This window comes from Macrobrachium nipponense, chromosome 15, assembly GCF_015104395.2.
Source record: "Macrobrachium nipponense isolate FS-2020 chromosome 15, ASM1510439v2, whole genome shotgun sequence".
In the NCBI taxonomy this organism is placed as follows: Eukaryota; Metazoa; Arthropoda; class Malacostraca; order Decapoda; family Palaemonidae; genus Macrobrachium; species Macrobrachium nipponense.
This window is the reverse complement of record NC_087208.1, coordinates 46409974-46412423: the sequence shown is the minus strand read 5'-3', so window position 1 is coordinate 46412423 and position 2450 is coordinate 46409974. Positions and strand designations below refer to the sequence as shown.

The following is a 2450-nucleotide window of genomic DNA, read 5'->3' as shown; positions in this document are numbered from 1 at the left end:
GCGACATCTTGCGTTTTGGAAGACGCAGATATTGGGGTAAGTTACTCCGTTGGTCCCACAAACGGGCTTGTTAATGTGGCCGTAGGGTCGTTCGCAGTCTGTGAGACATATAATCAATTTATTATCATTATTTTTAACATTGTTTTTTTTTTTTAGATTGCTGAAAAAGAAAATTATTGTGAGAGCTTCGTCTGTCCGTCCTTATATCTTAAAAACTACTGAGCCTAGAGGGTTGCATACTGTTACGTTTATCATCCACCCTCCAATCATCAAATACACCAAATTGCAGTCCTGTAGCCTCCTCAGTAATTTTTTTAATATTATTTAAAGTTAAAGTTAGCCATAATGATGTGTCTGGCAACGGTATAAGCCAGGCCACCACCGGGGCGTGGTTAAATATTGACGGGACACGGCCCATACAGCACTATAATACGATATACAGAAAACTCGAATACACCGAAGACACTTTGGTGCATTTTTTTTTTCTTTTTTTTTTTTTTTTTTTTTTTTTTTTGTTTTTTTTTTTTGCTATTTAGACTGTCAATATTAGCATTTCGTTTCTTACTAACATTGGAAATGCTCAAGATTTCTGAAAGTCTCTCGTGGAGGATAGGGTATCAGTTAAAGGTCTTAGCAAACTGACACATGACAGTGCTTTACTTCAGGAGTTTTCCTGTCTTATTCGGAGACTCGCTAAAACCTACGGGAACTGTTTTAAACTTTTCACCAAGCAGTCTAATTAAGTATTCATATTTTCTGTTATTATTCCAGTGACAATTGAATATCATTAAAAATCGCTTGTATCCCTCCAGACTAATCAGGTGTGAAGCTCATTATTTCATTAATTTTACAGACAACCCAGATGGAATATTGAGTTAAATTGAAAGATTACTCAGATATGAGGATCACAATTGGGTTAAATTACATACATACAGTAGATAATTCAGGTGTGAAACTCACTATTAAAACTATGTTATAAACAACTCAGATGTGATACTAATTGATTTAATTTATCGGCAATACAGGTATGAAATTCACTATCAAATTAAGTGTATAGATAACCCAGATGTGAAACTCACTATCGAACAAAACTGATGGACAGCTCAGGTGTGAAACAAACTATTGTACTGATTATTAAAGTTTGACTTACGTGGATGAGCATTGGCTACGGAAGTTCCAATGATAACCAACAAAACGACGCAGAAAATAGTCGTTGGCAACCCTTTCTTGACCATCTTGTTTGTTTATGCCTGTCAAGAGAACCAGATGATTATGGATCTATCAGTATTATCTTACCTTATATCTAATTCTATTCCAATTTGCCTTTTGTCTTTTTAGCTTTGTTTTCTACAGTTTCAAAAGTTTATTGGATACTATTGAAACACCTTAGAGAATCTTATATATCAGTCAGTCAATTCAGCCTTAGACTGCCTTAAATATAATCTGTTAATATCTAACAGAAATGAATGGCTATCAGACAAAGTCTTTGATCCTTAACCAAATGAATCTCGCGTCCGCTGATACCATGCAACCCATGCATCAAGATTGTAAAAGTTTTGAGGACCTGTGTACTTGCCAAGATTGAACTTTTATGACCAAAATATGAACTGATTTTTTAAAGATAATGACAGATAAAAACCAAACTTCAAGTATATAATGGTCAAATAGCTTACATTTAATGGAAACTTATGTTATCAAAATATAAGTAGATATTTTCATGCTATGTAATGTTTCAACATAACTTGAAAACAATGTTTGTACTGCCATACCCGAGATTTGAAGAGACTTGAAACTTCTCCTTTTTCAGAGTTGGCGATCGAACTGTGCGTCTGCCAGGTGGACTTGTCTTTTATATACCCGTTAATCCGTCAAGAGTTGCTAAGTAACTTTAATACTAATATTTTTCTTCGAAACGGATCTGAAGGAAATTATGCCAGAAGGCTGTTATGACCGTCATTTGTTTTATTTATTAACGAGTGTCCCTGAATTATCTGAACGCATTTGTCATTGGATCTTCCTGAATTCTGATGAGTTCATTTAGTATTTATGTTACAATCTCGTCCAATATGATCAGGTACGTAAGCCACAGAAACCCGATGTGTATGTAAATCCCCCTAAACAGGCAGCAGGAAATTCCATTCTTGTGACATGTAATGAGTGATTTATGATTATACATTATTATAAATAAAGGAAGTCTACCTTAATTTGCTTTTGATATATCCCAAAAATTATAAGACAAGGTTTGGAAAGGGGAATGCTCTCTCTCTCTCTCTCTCTCCCATGGGAACACAACACGTATGTGCATATATAGAATGAACGTATAACACCTTTCATAAATCAAACTTCATTATCAGTCAATATAAACGAATAATAACTATACAAAGCATCATCAAATACCTGACATATTTTGCTTCAAAAAACTTTAATATGTTCCATTGGAGATAAGAAAC

At 34.3% G+C, this 2450-nt stretch overlaps 1 protein-coding gene across 1 annotated transcript in view; it reads right to left on the bottom strand.

The window, feature by feature from the left end:
- LOC135194923 (turripeptide Gsp9.3-like) overlaps positions 1–1829 on the bottom strand; it is a 2810-nt gene extending 981 nt beyond the window's left edge. The window contains exons 1-3 of the mRNA XM_064221124.1: positions 1770–1829; positions 1151–1250; positions 1–98 (exon numbers count right to left, since the gene is read on the bottom strand). The exon at positions 1–98 is cut by the window's left edge and continues 43 nt beyond it. Of these exons, the coding sequence (XP_064077194.1) occupies positions 1–98; positions 1151–1235 (183 nt within the window). The 5' untranslated portion in view covers positions 1236–1250; positions 1770–1829. The remainder of the gene's footprint in view (positions 99–1150; positions 1251–1769) is intronic.
- Between the last annotated feature and the right edge of the window lie 621 nt (positions 1830–2450).